The 16,904-nt window shown below is 38.4% G+C and overlaps 1 protein-coding gene across 1 annotated transcript; it reads left to right on the top strand.

The window, feature by feature from the left end:
* Nucleotides 1-624: 624 nt before the first annotated feature.
* On the top strand, nucleotides 625-4,206 carry LOC111480565 (auxin efflux carrier component 6). Its single transcript, XM_023125679.1, has 7 exons — nucleotides 625-1,058; nucleotides 1,320-1,873; nucleotides 2,377-2,569; nucleotides 2,650-2,735; nucleotides 2,809-2,966; nucleotides 3,770-3,846; nucleotides 3,972-4,206. The coding sequence occupies exons 1-7, from the start codon at nucleotides 625-627 to the stop codon at nucleotides 4,036-4,038; spliced, it is 1,569 nt and encodes a 522-aa protein (XP_022981447.1). The 3' UTR covers nucleotides 4,039-4,206.
* Nucleotides 4,207-16,904: the final 12,698 nt, after the last annotated feature.

The following is a 16,904-nucleotide window of genomic DNA, read 5'->3' as shown; positions in this document are numbered from 1 at the left end:
CAATTCCTTCCTATGACAATAAGTGCCGATATAATTCTAAGTCAACCAATCCATTCCCATTATCACATCGAAGACACTCATGTTGACGACTAGGACTTTCATAATTATATAACCAAACAATAGAGACAAAGTTTGAGAATTATATGAAACAACATAGACTAATTATAATATTAAAAATTATAAACACAAAATTCTAAATTTCTTACGATTGTAAGAAACAAAAGCTGTCTGACATAAAAGTAAAGTTCTGAGTGTCACAGCATATGTATATATATTTTTGCAGACAGCAAGAGAAAGAGACATGTCCATATGCTCATTTGGACGCTACAACCAATCCATTGTCAGATCCCCGAACCAAACACATTTGTGTTCCTTTCAAAGCCTCTCATGCTTTTTCCTTAAAAACATGTTTAAACCCATCACCACCCTCTTTCCTTTACTCCCTCTCAAAACTTTAATAAAATTTTATTTTAAGGTTGTGTGTACATGAAATTATTGATTACCCAAAACAACCCTCACCACCCTCTACAAATTCACTGTTCATGAAGGGGTAATTTTGGCAGTTACTCACCTTTATAATCTCCTTCCAACTCTTCCTTCCCATCACAAAGAGAGGGGCAAAAAATGATAACATTGGGAGATTTCTACAAGGTGATGTGTGCGATGGTTCCATTGTACTTCGCAATGCTGGTGGCTTACACCTCTGTCAAGTGGTGGAAAATTTTCACGGCGGAGCAGTGCGCCGGAATCAACCGCTTCGTTGCGGTGTTCGCGGTGCCGGTGCTGTCCTTCCACTTCATTTCTCAAAACAACCCTTTTGAGATGGACACTAAGTTCATATTGGCCGATACAATTTCCAAGGCTTTTGTGCTTCTTTTCCTCTCTTTGGGGGCTGTTTTCTTCTCCGGCGGCGGCCGGCTTGATTGGGTCATCACTCTCTTTTCTTTAGCTACTTTGCCTAACACTTTGGTTATGGGGATCCCTCTTCTCAATGCTATGTATGGCGATTTCACTCAGCCCCTCATGGTCCAACTCCTCGTTCTTCAATGCATTATTTGGTATACAAATCTTTTTCCTTTTCTATGAAAACAGAAGAATAATTATAAAGTATTTGAATTTTTTTTTTTGAAAATTTCAATAATTGCTTTAAATGTTTGTACTTTTAAGGATAGCAAATGTTATAATTTACACCCGTGTGTGTCACCAATTATTATACTAATTACGTCAAATGGGTTTGCATTATTCACCTATATATGTCGCGATGTTACGAAAATTCACATGGAAGACCTTATCATAAAGTTTGACATCTTATTTTGTAGGTACACATTATTGCTTTTCCTCTTTGAATATAGAGCAGCCATTTCATTGATCCATAACCAATTCCCTGGTCCTTCCGCCACGGCTATAACAAAATTCGAACTTGACGCCGATGTAATTTCTCTCGACGGTCGAGATAAACTCCTAACTGAATCCGAGATCGACATCCAAGGCCGAATTCGCGTTCGAATTCGGCGATCGACCTCATCAGCACCGGACTCTGGTTTATCGTCGATTGGAATTACGCCACGAGCCTCGAATCTCTCGAATGCTGAAATATTCTCGATCAACACCCCGGTTCAGCTCCATGGGCCACTCCGGTCGAACGACATGTCGTTCGACTTGGGATCAGGGTATGGATCATCGGATGCATACTCTCTCCAACCGACACCGAGGGCTTCGAATTTCAATGACATGGAGCTGACGACAACGGCGGGGAACACGCCAACGTGGGGGAGGTCACCAGTGGCAGGGAGTTCAGCTGTGAAGATGGTGTGGGAGTCGCCGGAGAATGGTGGAGGAGGAGAGGGACAAGGGTACAAAGCTGTATTGCCAGGTACGTAGATTGTTGTCGTTTATAGGAGGTGAAGGGACAAGACATTTGAGAAAGACTAATTAGAGTTTAAAAAAAAAAAAAAAAACAAACCTGTAGGAAGAGACAGACACACTTCTCAGGTTGAATTTGTACGTTTTGTCTCGGAGGTGGGCCACACCCTTACCAACAAAATTGTAAAAATAAAATAAAATAAAATTTTATAAATGAAAATGAAGTAATATGGGTTTTGGCATGATTTAAAAGAGAGCACGTGCATAATGATGGAGGGATATATGCCTTTAATTGATCACCCAATTCAGATTTATGGGTCAACTTTCGAATTATGATGCAAAGTTAATGATTTTCATTATGGCCTATTCTTTTTAATTTCTTTCCTTTCATTATTATGTCGTTCCATTGAGTGTTACCCTAAAGATTAAGGAGCATTTAATTTTGTTAAGAAGTAGAATGAAATACTAATTAATTAATTAAATGGGTTGGTATGTGTATTGTATGGGATTCAGTCAAAGAAATGAGCTTTAGAGACAGCACCATAACGGCGATGGCTGAGGAGGTGGAGGCGAAGAGGAGCCAGGAGTTGCCGAATGCGTTTGTGATGATAAGGCTTATTCTGACGGTGGTGGGGCGGAAGCTGTCCCGCAATCCAAATACTTATTCCAGCGTGCTCGGCCTTCTCTTGTCCCTTGCCTCGTTCAAGTAACTTTGTAGTTAATGGCCTAAATTTGTGGAGTTTGAGTTGTTGTGATTGAGCTAAGAAGAGAGTTTTTGTGACCCAGATGGAAGGTGGTAATGCCAAGCGTAGTGGTGTACTCGATAAAGATAATCTCGGATGCTGGATTGGGAATGGCGATGTTCAGCTTAGGTACAATGTTATGCTCTCACTGTTGTTGATGTTAGTGAGAAAAGACAATAAAATGTGTGTGGTGTGTGGACAGGGCTGTTTATGGCATTGCAGCCGAGGATCATAGCATGTGGGGGAAAGAGGGCGTGCATAGGGATGGGGATCAGATTCATTTGCGGACCCATAGCAATGTCCGCTGCTTCACTCGGTGTTGGCCTAAGAGGTGTTAAGTTACACGTTGCCATTGTTCAGGTCCTCTCTCTTTTTACTCTCTTCTTCCTCTTCAAACTCCATGCATGCTCATATTTCCAATTCAATTTTCCGTTTTTGTAACCATCCAACTTATATGGTAAAAGATGGAAGTTTCTATACTCTTATAAAGGATGGAGAGGTTTCCACACCCTTACAAAGAGTGTTTCATTCTACTCCAGACGGAGGTGGGATCTCGTAATTGAGAATATTTGCTAAAATCACTCACTAAATAGTAGAGAATCAAATAAATTGGAAAGGATATCGATAAATAGTAGAGAATCAAATAAATTGGAAAAGATATGGACGAATACAAGATATTTGTCTATAATAAGATGACAAATAGTAATACGATACTTATGGTAAGTTGTAATAGAAGACAAATATACTCACTTATACAAGATATTTGCGTATAATAAATAGTCAAATATGATGTATATATATATATTAAATCATAATTTAGGATTACATATCTTTAACAACAATCCACTTCCTTTGAGACTTAGCATCCTTGTTGGCACTTGTTCCTTCCTCAATCCATACCTTTCGGGTCTCAACGTCTTTGTTGACACACGCCTCTTGTCCACCCCCTTTGGTGATCAGCCTCCTTGATGGCACCCAAGCTCACTGATAACAGATATGGTTCTCTTTGAACTTTTCCTTTCAAGCTACCCTTCAAAGTTTTTAAAATGCGTCTGCTACGGAGAGGTTTCCACACCCTTATAAAAAATGTTTCGTTCTCCTCTCCAACCGATGTGTGATCTCATAGCTTTTTACTCGTCGTTTTTCCTTTCACGTATGTTCAGGCAGCTCTTCCACAAGGAATTGTGCCATTCGTGTTTGCCCGGGAATATGGACTGCATCCTGACATTCTCAGTACTGGGTTAGTATATCATTTCTCTTACCTTTTTTTTTTTTTTAACGTGTTAATGTCCTATTTTGATAACTTTCCACAGTTATGTGCACAAATCTTCAATTTCACCAGCCATGGATGTGTTGAAATTTCAGGGTTATTTTCGGAATGCTGGTGTCTTTACCAATAACCCTCCTTTATTACATTGTATTGGGCCTTTGAACCAACAAAAAAGGAGAGAATCCAAAGCATTGAAATCCTTCATCAACGTGACAAAAACAAAATCATAAGTCGACCAACTTCTTGCACTTTTAAAAGCCCTTTCATGTCGGATCAACACAATCATGTTCAATGCCGACAATAGGTGTTGTGTTGTGTTGTGTTGTGCTGTGCAATATTTAAGTCAACGGACACATTTAGGCTTCCAATTTCTAAGTATAGGGAAGAAGAGAGGGTTGAATATATGATGTGTTGAAAGAAGAAAAGAAAAAGGGTATGATATTTATGTACTTAATTAATGGCTTATGATTATGGTGGCTTTTCTTGTTGCTTAATTAATTACTTGTTGGCGTAAAGTTTCAGCAACCATTTGTAGGGATTTTTGTGATGGAGAAAAGTTATGAGGAATCTATATTTTCTTGGAACATCATAATGAAAGTTTTTTTTAGAGAAAAATTATAACTTTGATCTATTGTGAATTAATTTTGGATCGAGATGCAACCGCAATCTGTTGTCATTTCTCAAGATATAATAATTTGATCAAATAAAAAAAATTCTAAGTTCTTACGACCTTGATTTTTTCATGAAAGTTTTAGTTGGTGAGTAAGGAAGTAGGGACCAAGTTCTTACCTTGTAGTGGGTTGTAGCCTAAGATATTTGTCGTTAAATTTTGTCTAAAAATAATGTTTTCTCCGAAGTAAACTTTATTCATTTTCCTATTGGCTGAGGTAATCCAGACCATATCAAGTCTTGATTCCTTAATGAAATCTCTTGCTTCTCTCAAGCTAACGAATGAGTATTGAAAGGACGATTTTACGCGTGGGCATCCAATTTTCTCCTCCAAGCTCTAGGGTTCCTTTTGCATTTTTAAACCGTTTTGGTGCTTATTGGTCGGCACTATTTGGATATCCTCTGGCTCGTGGCCTTCATGTTCTAAAAATGAGCTTCACTACTTGTACAACGACTTTTGACCCTTGAATTTTTAAAGAAAGTTGTAGTTAGTGAGAAAAGAAGTAGGGACCAAGTTCTTACTTTATCGAGGACTGTAGCCTAAGATATTTACTGTCAAAGTTTTCCTGAAAACACTGTTTTCACCAAAGCAAACCCAATTGGAATTCTATTTGTTGAGGTAATCCATATCATATCAAGCCTCTATTCCTTCATGAAATCTCTGCTTTCTTCTCTCTCAAGCTAAATAATGAATTTCGAAAGGACCATTTTACGCCAGGGCTGTTGGTGACAACAGAAAACTGAACTGAGATTGGGAGAAGGAGTGATTTTAATGATGGGGAGGGAGATTCTTTTATAGGGGGATTCCTGGAGTTGGTTGAGATTTTTGTGGATGAAATTGAATTCACCTCCTCCTTCTCTTCCGTAGTAACTAATTCAAACTTCTATTATTAGTTTTAACACCCTCCCTTCAACTGAATTCTGCGGAAATTAGTTTAGGACTTCACTTCATCTTCTTGATATACATCTTGGATTCTGCATATCCCCATCTTTCTTCTGAGCTTCTCGAACAATGGTTGTTTCAAGGGCTTTGTGAATAGGTCTGCGATTTGTTCATCACTTTGGCAAAAGTTGAGTTCAATAATGCCTTCTTTACACAAATCACGCAAGAAATGAAATCGAACATCGATGTGCTTGCTCCTTCCATGCAACACAGGATTTTTAGACAACTTAATAGTTGACATATTATCACAATATATAACCGTCGTACTTGGTTGCTTCTGATTAAGAATTTCAAGCATTTTTCTTAACCAAATTGCTTGGCACGAGCATGCTGCTGCTGCCACAAATTCTGCTTCTGTCGTTGAGAGTGTTACAATAGGTTGCTTCTTTGAAGACCAGCCAATAGCTCCTGAACTCATCATGAAAATACTTCCTGAAGTACTTTTACGATCGTCTATATCACCTGCATAGTCGCTATCTGTATAGCCAACCATCTTCGGATCATCTCCTTTCTTGTAGAATACCCCCAAATTAGAGGTTCCTTTCACATAAAGAAGTATCCTTCTTGCTGCATTGAGATGTTTTTCCGTTGGATGCTCCATGTTGTCCAATTCAACTTTCTATTGACCGAGGTAATAATTTCATGAAATCTCTTCCTCTCCTTCTCTGAAGCCAAAGAATGAATTTTGAAAGGACATTTTTACTAGTGGGCATCCAATTATCTCCTCCAAGCTCGAGGGCTCCTTTTGCATTTTTAAGTAGCTTTCGTGCTGATTGGTCAACACGATAAGGATCTCCTCACGATAGGACAATGAACTTCACTAGACTTGGTACAATGAATTTTTACCATAGATTTTTTCAAGAATTTTTTTTTTTTTTTTTTGTAACCATCCCAAATTTCTATTTAACTCAAAGTCGCTACTATGTACCTATCATGGTCATTTTATGAAAAAATATTTGATTCAAAACTTTATCATAAATACATAGCCATGGACTTACATTTTCTTTAGAAGGTCTTTAAATAAAATAATAGAAGTGGAAATAAAATAAAATATAAATGCCCTATACTAACCTATATACTACGAAATTAAAAGCATACTAACCTATAGTCTACGAAATTTAAATTGCAAACTATCCTATGCATGTGACATGGTCTCCTAAGTGATGATGCCACCGTTAGTAGTACAGGGGAGCCTTGCTTTATCTAGAAAATAAGAGTAGCACATGACTTGAGTATTTGAAGAAATACTCAGTAAGTGACCCCACTATCAGGGTTAGATGCAAGCACATATAATCATGAGTGAGACCTATCATATCCATTTATATTTCCTTCGGCGGCTATCCTAAGCGGGTAATTGGATATGTATTTACTATTTCTCACACGGCCCACACGTGCGAGTATAGACCCACCATACGGTTCGCACATCTCCTGGGCCCGTTTCTTGGTCGGACTAGCATTCTCTAGAGTTGTTGTTGTTGAACACCCGTTAGGAATATCGACCGTTGTAGCATTATAATAAATATAATGATCGTTTTCATGCCTCGTAGCATATGTGTCCGTACCATCATAAAAAAGAAGGGTATTCCCTGATGCATGAACAAACAATGACGCATGATGTCCCAACATTTTTCTTTCATTATCATATAACACAAAGCCTTTTGTTTTCCTTCGTATCATATCATTTTTATCATAACTTTTTATGCCTATATCGGGGTTGTGCATCATGCTGAAACATTATATTGCATGCCAATCATATCATATGTCTCATCATGTCAAACATGTGTCATATCATAAACATATCATGTCTTCTAACATATTGTATCATACTATGCACATATTATATCATAACATGTGTCATATCGTCAATCATATTACATTGTAACATATACCATAACATTCACATATTCTATCACGAACATGTCGTCAACAAATCGTATTATAACATATATTATAGCATTCACATATCATATTATAAACATATCATTTCATTAAACATACCATTTCATAACCTTTCACATAAAACAAGCGTATGACACGTGCAAAGCCATGGGACACATGCCATCATACAACATACAAGTTCTAATTGAATCGATAGTAAGACTAATTACTTGGTTGGCTTAGGCTGAAGCTACTACGACCCCTTGATGATAGCTTAACGCTGCTCTCTTAAATTTAATTCTATCTAAGGAATTCCACAATTATGAATTAACATTTACTCGGTGAATTTGCTCACTTAATTTGGCATAAAATAATTTAAACTAGCTAACCCTAATTTTACATAATTTAAACTTACTCCTAATAATTCAAAGTAGCTAAGACTAATTATGCATAAATAATTTAAACTTGACTCAAAAAATTAAAACTAGCTAAAAGTTAGTCACCCTAACATTAAACACTTCTCAAGAGTTTAAACTAGAAGGAAAAGGTCCGAGTGTATCAGACCCAAACCGGATCAGCCAAAATGCTAGCCTTGGGCTGTCCAAAAGTGTATTCTCTAACGGGCTCGAACCGTTCAAATGAGATGATAAAATGAGGTGAGGGACCTCCCTTTTAAAGTGGAATTCAACTTCCCACTTCTCAACTTAAATGATGCTGGACAATTTTTTTTGGGTTATTAGAGTTGTAGTTGGTGAGTAAGGAAGAAGTAGGGACCAAGTTGTTACCTTGTCGTGGTCTAAACCTAAGATATTTGTGGTCAAAGTTTGCTTTAAAATATTGTTTTTGTTGAAGCAAACCTAATTCAACTTTCTATTGGCCGAAGAAAACCTAATTCAACTTTCTATTTGAGTCCTAAGATATTTGGGGTAACGAGGATGGTTGGATCTTTTAGGATTGCACAACAACACGCACACTCGATCAAGATGAACACAAAGAATAGAAGAGAGAAAATGCGAGGAATATTGGCTAAAAGATTTGTATTGATTACTTCAAGTAGAATATAGAGAATAAAAAAAAAACATTTTGAAAGGACGGCCTAATGGATTATATATATTGTTTCAGTTTACTAAGTATAGCTTAGAGATAAACACAAAATATCTACCAAATATATATTTGTAAGATCTTTTACTATAAAAAGTCATCGACTCCATATGTTGACAATTATCCCACTTTGCGACTTATCTAGTCTACCAAGAATTTAGTTCTCAATCATACCAATTGAGGCTTTGCACAACCTCAATGTTCCAACATCAACACATTTTGTCAACGTGTTTGTTGGATTCTTTGCACCCTCTATCTTCTCCAAACATATCACCATCTTCCACTAACCTGCGAGTGAAACGGTATCGCATTCTGTGTTTTGTCTTTGAATGATAGACCAGTTTCCTCACCAACTGTATGACACTTTGACTATCTTTATAAAGAATATTCTTGTGCTGCTTTTTGTCCAATTCTTCTAGATAGTTTGTCATTCATATCATCTTCTTTTCAGCTTCAATTATTGCCACATACTCAGCCTCTGTAGATGAAAGAGCAACACATTTCTAAAGCCTAGACATCTCATCATCTATGACTTGCTCCCACTTGGTTGTATTCTCTAACTATGGAGCATCATCAAGGAACTATGATTCCCCTTCATCAATCACCAACATATAGTGTAATGAAGATGAATGCCTATCTGGTACTCTGATAGCTCTGGATGATCTCATAAGCACCTGCTCATGTGTCACTTGCTACGCCTTAGTTTCTCAGCAAAAGTCTTAGGAATTTCTTGAGTATCTGCTACAACATCACTAGGTGAATCTTTCAGCAACTCAACCTTAACTCACACTTGCTTCGTTGTCTTGGAATCTTTCTTCTCTTTGTCCTTGTACAAGACATTTTTATCAAAGGTCACGTCATAATGTCTCATGACTTTTCAGTTCTTGTAATCCCAAAACTTGTACTCGATCATGTCAGAACCAAAGCCTATAAAATAGCACTTCATAGGCTCAACGTCAAGCTTGCCACTCTTCATTGGATCAACATGAACATAAGCAGTACAACAAAAAGTTCTCAAGTGAGTACTTGAGTTCTTTTCTTGTCATACTTCTTCTGGCAACTTGAACTCCAAGGGTATTGACGGCCCTCTATTGATCAAGTAGAGTGTTTTATTTACAGCATCGACTCAGAATGTCTTTGACAATCCAAAATGAATCCTCATACTCTTTGCCCGCTCATTCAATGTTCTGTTCATCCTTTCAGCAACACCATTTTGTCTTGCTTTACCGGGAATTGTCCTCATTAATTGAATTCTCTCAATTGCACAAAATTCTTTCAATTCTGACTTGTAATACTCTCCTCCATTGTCAGATCTAAGGCATTTGATCTTTAAGTCGGTCTGATTTTCAACTTTAGCTTTCCATTTCTTGAAGCTGAACTTGTGTTTTTGAAAATAAATCTACACCTTCCTACTGAAATCATCAATGAAAGTGACGTTGAACTTTGATCCGCCAAGTGATAAAACTGGAGATGGTCCCCAAATGTCTGTATGGACCATTTACAATCGGACTTTCTTCAATTCTCTAGCAGCCTTTGTGAGACTAACTCGATTCTATTTTCTCATAATGTAGTTCTCACAAGGACTCATATCAACAAATTTCAAAACTTCTAAAACTTCTAAAACTTCTAAAACTTCTTTCTCAGTTAGCATCTTCATTTCTTTGACGCTCATATGCTCAAGTCTATTATGCCATAGACTTGAATTTGATGCACTCTCAGCAATAGTAGCCATGTTCATACACCTTGTAGCAGTGCATAAGTGTAAGGCCCAATACAAAATAATAACTACAATAATACAATCAATAAGTCCTAGGGTTCAGATATTTAGCCAAACCCTTAGCCAGTTGCTAACCCATTGTGCACGAAGCAGACTTAAGCCAACACTCACAAACCCTAAGCTGCCGCCCTCCCTTTTTCTCTTTATCTTCTTCTTGTTTAAGCCGCCGCCGCCGCTCAACATTCACGCCATCCCGTTGCCGCCCATTGCTCACAACTTGGGCCCTCCTGTTGAAACTAAATGTTTTGTGTTTTTTAAAAGGGTCGAATATATTTCTCATAAGGTTGTGCGTTGTATTGTGTGCTTCATAAATAAATATTGGGTAATTGATGACTGTCTGGGTAATTGATGATTGTTATGTTGTGTGTGTTATCAGTTGGTGGTTGATAAATATTGGGTAATTCATGACTGTTAAACACTGTGAAAACTGTTGCATGTGTAGTTTTATTTGATGATTGGGTATGATGTGAGTTGTATGGCATAATATACGTTGGTTTATGAAATTGAATCAACGTTTTGGAACCTATTGCATGCATGTTGTGTGTGATGGCGATGGTTAAGGAGCTTGTGGTAAGTTAAACACTCAGTGTTTGGGGTAACTAGCCACTAATAGTCACCCTTCGGGATGATTGCAGAAAATGACTATCAAGGTAAGGGTTACACGCTATGTGTTTTGAGTAACCAACCTTCAATAGTCATTTTAAGGAAGTAAGGAGGGATGTTGATTTCCTTGTGGTAATGGTTACATGCTGTATGTTTCGGGTAACCAACCAGGGATAATCATTTTAAGAAGTAAAGGTGGGCGTTGATTTTCTTGTGGCAATAATCACCTGCTGTGTGTTTCGAGTGATTAACCACTAGGATCTCTTGATTTTGGTTGATCACCTTGTGATGATTTATGTATTTGACCCCAATAGGGGAGTTCCTTACTAAGTGTTTTAATAGTCACCCTGCTTTTAAAATGATTTTCAAGCAAAGTTGTGGCACAGATGTGACGAGTATGATGCAAAAGTTAGTCATGAAGCCACTCAAGGATTTTATGTTTTTGTTAGAATTTTATTTTGATGGATAAACGTTTCTGCACTTGTGTTTATTGATTTAAACTGTTTGTGGACGCCTTGTTTATGGGAACTAGGCGGTTATGCCAGATTACCTCTTAATTTTAATTTACTAGGTTGTTTGAACATTATTTTGGTTGCATGTTTTAACCTTTTAAAGGGGTACCCCACACAGGATTTTAATAAATGTTAATAAATGACCGCTTTTGCATAATTTTCATTAATTTTAAAACAAATAAAATTATTTTTGGTAACGACCTTGACTACTACTTATAAGATAAGTCGGGTCGTTACAGTTGGTATTAAAGCCCAGTTATGGGATTTTGTAGACTATTTAATCGTAAGCTAGAGTCTCTCATGACTAAACGACAAATCCTCGTCACTTCCAGGTACGCTTGGCCATAAAATGGATGAATATGTATTGTTGAATGTTGATAATGCATTGGCTGTCATGGGTGATTTTAAGTACGCTTGTAAGTCAAAAATAGTGGATATTGGATGTTGCATAATGTATGAATATGTATTTGTGGGGTTTTATGTCCTAAAACTCATAGTTTGTAAACAAAAACATATTCTATTTTCAATAAAGTTATTATCGTTGTTTATTCAGTAAAGATTGTTATTGAATAGAGTGAACTTTACGATCATTAATCTAAATCCAATAAACTAAGAACACTCTGGCTATAGTATGATTACTTGAACTATATGTAGAGACATAAGAGTTGATCAAGTTCAAGTATATAGTCAAAATGACCTAAAGTATAAGGATAAGACTGAGTACCTTATTCTCGGGACACTATGGATGCGACCCACTTTTGTATATGATATAAACAATGTGATCACTAAATTGTACATGTGGAGACATGTGAGTTGGGGCGTCCTATGCAATGAGTATTGCATAAGATCGGACCATGAAGAAAATCACTCTCACTTTATAATGTCGTTTACTGTTGAGACTGATTTTCTTTTCGTTCGATGACCTAGGTAACTCGATCTTAATCCTGAGCTAACCATGAACTTCTGTTTATTTGAAATTATCCTTAAATTTGCATGGGTGAGAGTGGCTCAAGTTCGCCGACTCAATAGGCCTCCATTTCAGGGGTAACATTGGGTAAATGGCTGGAGACGTGGGGTGCAAGATGGAATTCACTCCTACCCATCTTTAAGGATAGAAGAGAGGTAGTTCCCTTAAGTACTGAATCTAAGTCTTGAACAAGGGGCCCCACCCTCTCATTGGCTTAAGAGGGATTCGGTTTACTGGTTGGACCACAAACCAATTGTTCATTAGAGGATCAGTGAGACATAAGGAACAAGAAGTAACTTCAGGGGTAAAACGGTAAATTGACCCAGCTCTAGTTACAAACAACCTGTGAAGGATCGACTTACTAATCATGGTTATATCAAATGAACAGAAATATATCTATAGTGAGGGGAGTGCAACTACTAGGCTATAATGGAATGTTCTAGTAGTTAACGAATAAAGGTTAATGAGTTTAACCGGTTAATCTTGGATCGTTGGAGCCCATGATCTATAGGTCCATTAGGTTCCTCTGCTAGCTCATAACGAACTAAACCATAGAACAGTATGACAAGTGAGTTCGAAGCGTTCGAATTCAAATTAGGGAGAATTCGCTACATATATACGATATATTTAACCGCATTTTTGTTTTATTTACGAATTAAACAAAAAGAGAGAATCTGAGATATTTAAATAAGATTTAAATATCTTAATGAAATGTGTCGGAATTAATTGGGATTGACATTTGAATTAATATTAAATATTAATTAAATAGTTTAATTAATCATTTAATATTACTTTAATTCGAAATTAATAATTCAAATTGATTCTTGAATCAAAATGAAGTAAGTCAAAATGTTGACTTCATTTAATGGAAAAATTCATGTCAGTGGAATTTTGAGGTGTCAAAATTTGGTTTAACCAAACTTGCATGTTTGCCAAATAAACCCCACAAATTTGAGTGAAATTTTGAGTGTCAAAATTTGGTTAACTCAAGCATGCATGCTTGCCACATAATCCCAAACATTTGAGTGGAATTTTGAGTGTCAAAATTTGGTGGTCTCAAATTTGCATGAACATGCAAACATGACTCTATAAATAGAGTGATCATGGTACATGGAAGGTTGCCTTTTGGAAAAAACCTTGAGATAAACCTCTCAAGAATTCTCTCTTCATATATACTAAATCCCTCCCAAGTTTAGTCATTCACCGGATTTCACAATCCCGTTCTAAGGCCGGAGAATAGTGGAGAAGACACTAGTGGTGGTTCGAAATCGGTTCGTAAGGAAAAAGAAACTTGAGTGATAAAAGGTTAGCATTCAAACTCATTGAGTTTTAATGCTTTTGAACATGCTAGCTGATTTACTATAATTGATGTACTTAGAGTGCCTAAGATCTAAATTGCTTCCGCTTGTGTTATATTAACACCATCACTATTGTCGAATATTGATATTTTGATTGGCTATCGTGGGTAATTTTACGTACGCTTGTAAGTCAAAAGTAGTGGATAATGCATGTTGCATAATGTACGAATATGTTTTGTAGAATATCGATATTTTGATTGACTATCATGTGTGGTCTTACGTACTCGTATGCCAAAATATAGTGGATAATACACGTGACATAATACTTGACTGAAAAATGAAATTTTACGAGGTGGTTAATTGTTGGTTAGGAATGAAACATGGAAAAGGATGTCTCACCAAGTAACAAATTTGGGGGGTAAACGTGCTCGAAGCGGGCCAGCAAGGGTACAGGAGAACCAACTTTAGAGGCCCCACTTCAAGAACAATCAGTAAAAGCAACCCAAATTCGGGAATAGGAGTTCCCCCATCTGATCCACTGAGAGTAAATCTTGATGAGCCGGAAGGACCTAATATGACCTCCATGATGGGAATGATGCAATTCATGGCACAGACAGCTGAGCAGATGGCATAAATGATCCCGACCTTAGTGCAAAGCGCCAGGCAGACGACCCATCACAACCGGGGGGATGCTGACGCGATAGAAGAAAGCAAGTATTTTCGAGCTTTCAAACGTTGGGATCCCAAAGTATTCGAGGGAAAATACAAGGACCCTGTCGTAGCTGTGTGACTTACATGTTATGTAATGATGCTAAACTATGGTGGCAATCAGCCTCCCGGGCGATTGCTGCAAACGAAGACGATATCACCTGGACGTAGTTTAGAGCAGTGTTCCTCCAAAAATACTTCAAACCAGTGGTGCGATATAGGAAGCAACGTGAATTCCTAAGCATAGAGAAAGGAAACAAGTCAGTAGAGGAGTATGAACGAGAGTTCACCCGCCTGTCCTGTTTCACCCCAATAATGGTCGCAAGAGAAGAGTAGAAAGTAGAATGTTTTATTATGGGCTTGAGGCCCGATGTCTGAGGGGCGGTGTCAGCTCACCTTCCACCTGATTATGCAACAACACTCCGACTTGCTGAGACGCTCGATGATAAGGAGTATCCGACGGAAGACACCCAAACCCACTTAAACACGACGGTTGGTCAGAAGAGAAAGAGAGAACAAACGTCGCCTACCTCCTCAAAGGTACTGTGGCACCAGACTAAGACAAATTCAAACCAAGAGCGAAGGCAACCAAAGGCTCGCCCACAAAACACACCACGTGACAGACCACGTTGCACAAACTTTGGGAGACGTCACCCAGGACAGTGCACGTTTAAGAACCGGGTATGTTTCAACTATCACCAAGAAGGCCACGTTGTCGTGCATTGCACCCAAGATAGAGCAATAGCTAGTACCAATATACCCACTGGTAACCAACTGACCTCAAACTCTAGGCCAGCTCCTCAACAGGGTTGAATATATGCTACCACTCGCCAGGAGGCAAAAAACTCCATCACGACAGTCATAGGTACGCTCTCTATTCTTGGGCACTACACATGGGTCTTGGTTGATTCTGGGTCAACCCACTCCTTTATCTCTACTAACCTTTTAAAACATGTGAGAGTAGAAGTTGAACCGCTAAGGTATGGGTTGTCTGTGGATACCCCGACAGATTTAAGTATGGAAGCTTTTGAGAGGGTAAAAGACTATCAGTTGTGTTTGTCGAATCACACGATGGATGTGATGCTAATAGTCTTAGATACAACCAATTTTGACGTCATCTTAGGGATGAAGTGGCTAGCAAAAAATTATCCTTCCATTGATTGCTTCAATAAGGAGGTTGTGATCAGACCCCCTAGTCAGCCAAGCTTCAAATTCAAGGGGACCAGGGTAGAAATGGTCCCGAAGATAGTCTTGGCATTAAAGGCAAGGAAGATGTTATCCCAGGGTGCTTGGGGATATTAGCTCATGTGGTAGAATTAGGGCAAACTGAGGCGAGCATTAACTCAGTGTCAGTAGTGAGAGAATTCACCGACGTGTTCTCAGAAGATCTCCCCAGCCTACCCTCGAAGCATGAGGTGAAATTCGAAGTTGTACTTGAGCTAGGAACAACCCCTATTTCAAGAGCCCCGTATAGAATGATCCCTGTTGAACTGAAAGAAATAATGTTGCAGCTCCAAGAGCTACTGGACAATGGCTTTATATGTCCAAGTGTGTCCCCTTGGGGAGCCCCAATGATATTTGTGAAAAAGAAGGATGACTCTGTGCGATTATGCATGAACTATCGGGAGCTTAACAAAGTGACAATTAAAAACAAGTACCCTTTACCCCAGATCGACGACCTGTTCAATCAGTTGCAGGAGCGGTTGTATTCTCAAAGATTGACTTACGGTTAAGCTACCATCAGGTGAGGATTAAGGAGAGTGATATCTCAAAGATAGCCTTTCGCACAAGGTATGTATATTACGAGTTTAGGGTAATGTCGTTTGGCTTGACCAATGCTCCAACAACATTTATAGGGTTGATGAACAAAGTGTTCAGAGAATTCTTAGACAGCTTCGTGATCGTCTTCATTGATGATATCCTGGTATACTCCAAGACTAGGGAACAACACAAGGAACATCTCAGGAAGGTGTTGACCACTCTGAGGGCGAACAAGTTGTTTGCAAAGTTCTCCAAGTGTGAGTTCTGCGCAGAACATGTAGGATTTCTTAGGCATGTAGTTTCACGAATGGGAATCATTGTAGACCCAACAAAGATTAAAGCGGTAACGAATTGGCCTCGCCCGACCACAGTGATTGAGGTATGAAGTTCCTTGGTCTAGCAGGGTATTATCGGCGGTTTGTGCAGGATTTCAACAAGATTGTCACTCCCCTCACCGAGTTGACCAAGAAGGGAAAGTCGTTCGCCTGGAATGATCAGTGCGTGGACAGTTTCCAAGAACTTAAACAGAGGTTAGTAATAGCCCCGATACTTACTGTGCCGTCAGGAGATGGAAGCTTTGTAGTTTACAATGATACTTCGAAAAAGGGGTTAGGGTGTGTCCTCATGCAGCATGAGAAGGTTATCGCCTATGCTTCGCGTTAACTAAAAGAGTACAGCAAAACTATCCCACCCATGACCTAGAACTTGCAATAGTGGTATGTGCACTGAAGATTTGGAGACACTACCTTTATGGAGAAATGACCCACATTTTCACCGACCAGAAGAGTCTTAAATACTTCTTTACTCGGAA

This window comes from Cucurbita maxima, unplaced genomic scaffold (assembly GCF_002738345.1).
Source record: "Cucurbita maxima cultivar Rimu unplaced genomic scaffold, Cmax_1.0 Cma_Scf00006, whole genome shotgun sequence".
Lineage (NCBI taxonomy): Eukaryota > Viridiplantae > Streptophyta > Magnoliopsida > Cucurbitales > Cucurbitaceae > Cucurbita > Cucurbita maxima.
Note: the sequence above shows the minus strand (reverse complement) of the source record. Positions and strands in the feature narration are given on the sequence as shown.

Bases quoted from the DNA above. Each gene is read 5' to 3' on its own strand.
- LOC111480565 (XM_023125679.1), top strand. From the start codon at position 625: ATGATAACATTGGGAGATTTCTACAAGGTGATGTGTGCGATGGTTCCA. The intron at 2,736-2,808 runs GTACAATGTTAT...GTGTGTGGACAG, and splicing joins AATGGCGATGTTCAGCTTAG to GGCTGTTTATGGCATTGCAG. The intron at 2,967-3,769 runs GTCCTCTCTCTT...ACGTATGTTCAG, and splicing joins TACACGTTGCCATTGTTCAG to GCAGCTCTTCCACAAGGAAT.